Raw genomic sequence first — 2504 nt, 5'->3', positions numbered from 1 at the left:
ATATATATATATATATATATATAAATAGATGCATATATAATTGCTTGTATACATACATAGATATACATACATACATTGCAGAGTTCAATATCTGACATCTTTTTTCACAGGTGAATCATCTAACTTTTATTTCAACTATTTCTTCCTTTGTATTCGTCTTTTACAATTTATCTCACAAAATTGCTAATCCAACGAAATAGAACAATTTGTCAACGTTCAATGACCTTCAATTATCTTCACTAATTATTTGACATTACAAGACTGGTATTCATCAAATCATTTCCTCTTTTTCTTCTTCATGTACTTGCATTTTCACAGTCTTATTTCCCCAATTATGAGGTATTTTGCTAAATTTGTTCGTTTAATTTGCAATAAATTATCTATTATCTATAGAGACATTTGTGTTATAATTGGACTAAAGCCGTACTGATGTGAGTAGGTCATTAAAATCGAACGCTTTTTATTTATCACTTGGTTTACAAATAAAACGCTTAATTCATTGTTCTATTTTGGTTTCATGCAAATACAGTGGCGCAATGAGTGGACTCCGTACTAACACAATTCGTTGTCGTCGCCGTCGTTGTTGTTTGGCCTCAATTCAACCAAGATCGAGGAGACTTATGTTCAAAAGCTTTCTATTCTTCAGACAGTGTGTCTAGCCTGCATTATCAAATTTTGTCTGTCAATCTTGAGACCGTAAAAATATAATTTAATTAAGATTCAGCTATTATTTCTAGCATTTGAAATTACTTGCTGGGAGATTTATTTTCGTTTTCTTTTGTTAGTGTTGCAATTTTTCTGTTATTTTCTCACCTAAAATATCTTCTATAAAGACACTATTACACTCACTTGCATTTAATGTCAGCCGTAAATATAAAGCGTCCAAAGAAGGTTAGAAAGACCGAATAGCCTATGAGGCTTTTTATATATTTCAAAGATATTTTTTTCTGTTATCCTCATAATCAATTTATGTAATGTTAGTGCAATGTTTTTGTTCTGAATAGAGATATGACGCAAAGGGTAGTTTGAGGAGTGTGAAGAAAATGCATCTTATTCAAATGCATTGACAAGATATACACCAATAAGCCCAGGCAGGTTTTTGTGGTAAGAGATTCCGGTGGCAACATCGTGATTGGTGACTTGATTCAACCAAACGGCACAAGTGTCTTCTAATGCACTCTAGTAAGTGGAATTCGATAGAGGGAGTCAGTTTGACCACGCACGCAGATACACACACACACACACGCACACCTGCAAACACATACATACACAAATGAACGTGTATATACATATGCACACACAGAAACATATATATATATATATGTGTGTGTGTGTGTGTGTGTGTGTATGTGTGTGTGTGTGTGTGTTAATATAAATATGGAAATTTACATACGCATACATAGACGTGAAGGTGTGCTTGTGTAGTAAGACGCTTGCTCTCCAACTACATGATACTGGGTTCAGTCCCAGTCCATTGTACCTTGAGTGCGTGTCTTTTTCTATATCTTCGGGCTGACCAAATCTTTGTGAGTGGATTAGTTAGACGGAAAGAAGTCCGTCGTATATATATATATATCTGTGTATGTGTGTGTGTGTCTGTGTCTTGTTTACGCGCGCGCATGTGTGTGTATGTGTGATTTGCATGTTTAACTTATCCCGCTGTGTATTGTCCCGACATATTTTTGTTAAATATATTTGCAGTTATTATTAAAGGAATTTCAGACGGTGAGCTGGCAGAAACGTTAGCACGCCGGGCAGAATGCTTAGCGGCACTCGTCCTTTTTTAGGTTCCGAGTTCAAATACTGCTGAGGTCGACTTTGCCTTTCATCCTTTCGGAGTTGATAAGTTCATTATCAGTCAAGTACTGGGGTCTATGGGATCGATTATCCCCCTCTCCAAAAATTTCAGGCCTTGTGCCTGTATTAGAAATGATTGTTAAAGGAATCCTTTCCACTGCGAACGATTTGCCTTTCATCCTTTCTGTGTCGATAAAATAAATACCAGTTGAGCACTGGGGTGAATTTAATCGGCTTAACCCCCTTCCTGAAATCGATGGCCTTGTGCCAAATTTAGAAACTATTATTAAAGGCATTGCTGCTATTTTGGAATCTAAAATCTTACAATTATTTCTCGTATTTCAGATTTTACCAGGATGCAAGCAACTTTACACACAAGAATTAGACGTCAGGTGTCGAATATGTGGGGACCAGGCGTCTGGATTTCATTATGGTGTACATTCGTGTGAAGGTTGTAAGGTAAACATTATGTTTTATTTCGCTTTATAAAAAAGTTACTCATTGTTAGCTGTAGAGATAAAAATCGGTATTTCAGGTATTTACCTTGGCATATATTCCAGTTAATTTTAGTGAACGGAAAACTGTAAAAACCACTTCAAAATAAGAACGATCATGGTATATACGCATATATACATGTGTGCGTGTGTGTAAGGATCCCTGCTAGACTGTCAGTATATATATATATATATATATATATATATATATAT

The 2504-nt window shown here is 35.3% G+C and overlaps 1 protein-coding gene across 1 annotated transcript in view; it reads left to right on the top strand.

Annotated features, from left to right (window-relative positions):
- The window catches only part of LOC106868399 (peroxisome proliferator-activated receptor gamma), a 519155-nt gene that overhangs the window by 475844 nt on the left and 40807 nt on the right, over window positions 1-2504 (top strand). Inside the window, exon 5 of the mRNA XM_052972247.1 lies at window positions 2143-2256. Coding sequence (XP_052828207.1) covers window positions 2143-2256 — 114 coding nt within the window. The remainder of the gene's footprint in view (window positions 1-2142; window positions 2257-2504) is intronic.

The sequence above is a fragment of the Octopus bimaculoides genome, chromosome 1 (genome assembly GCF_001194135.2).
Source record: "Octopus bimaculoides isolate UCB-OBI-ISO-001 chromosome 1, ASM119413v2, whole genome shotgun sequence".
NCBI lineage: Eukaryota > Metazoa > Mollusca > Cephalopoda > Octopoda > Octopodidae > Octopus > Octopus bimaculoides.
This window is presented reverse-complemented; position numbering and strand designations above follow the sequence as displayed.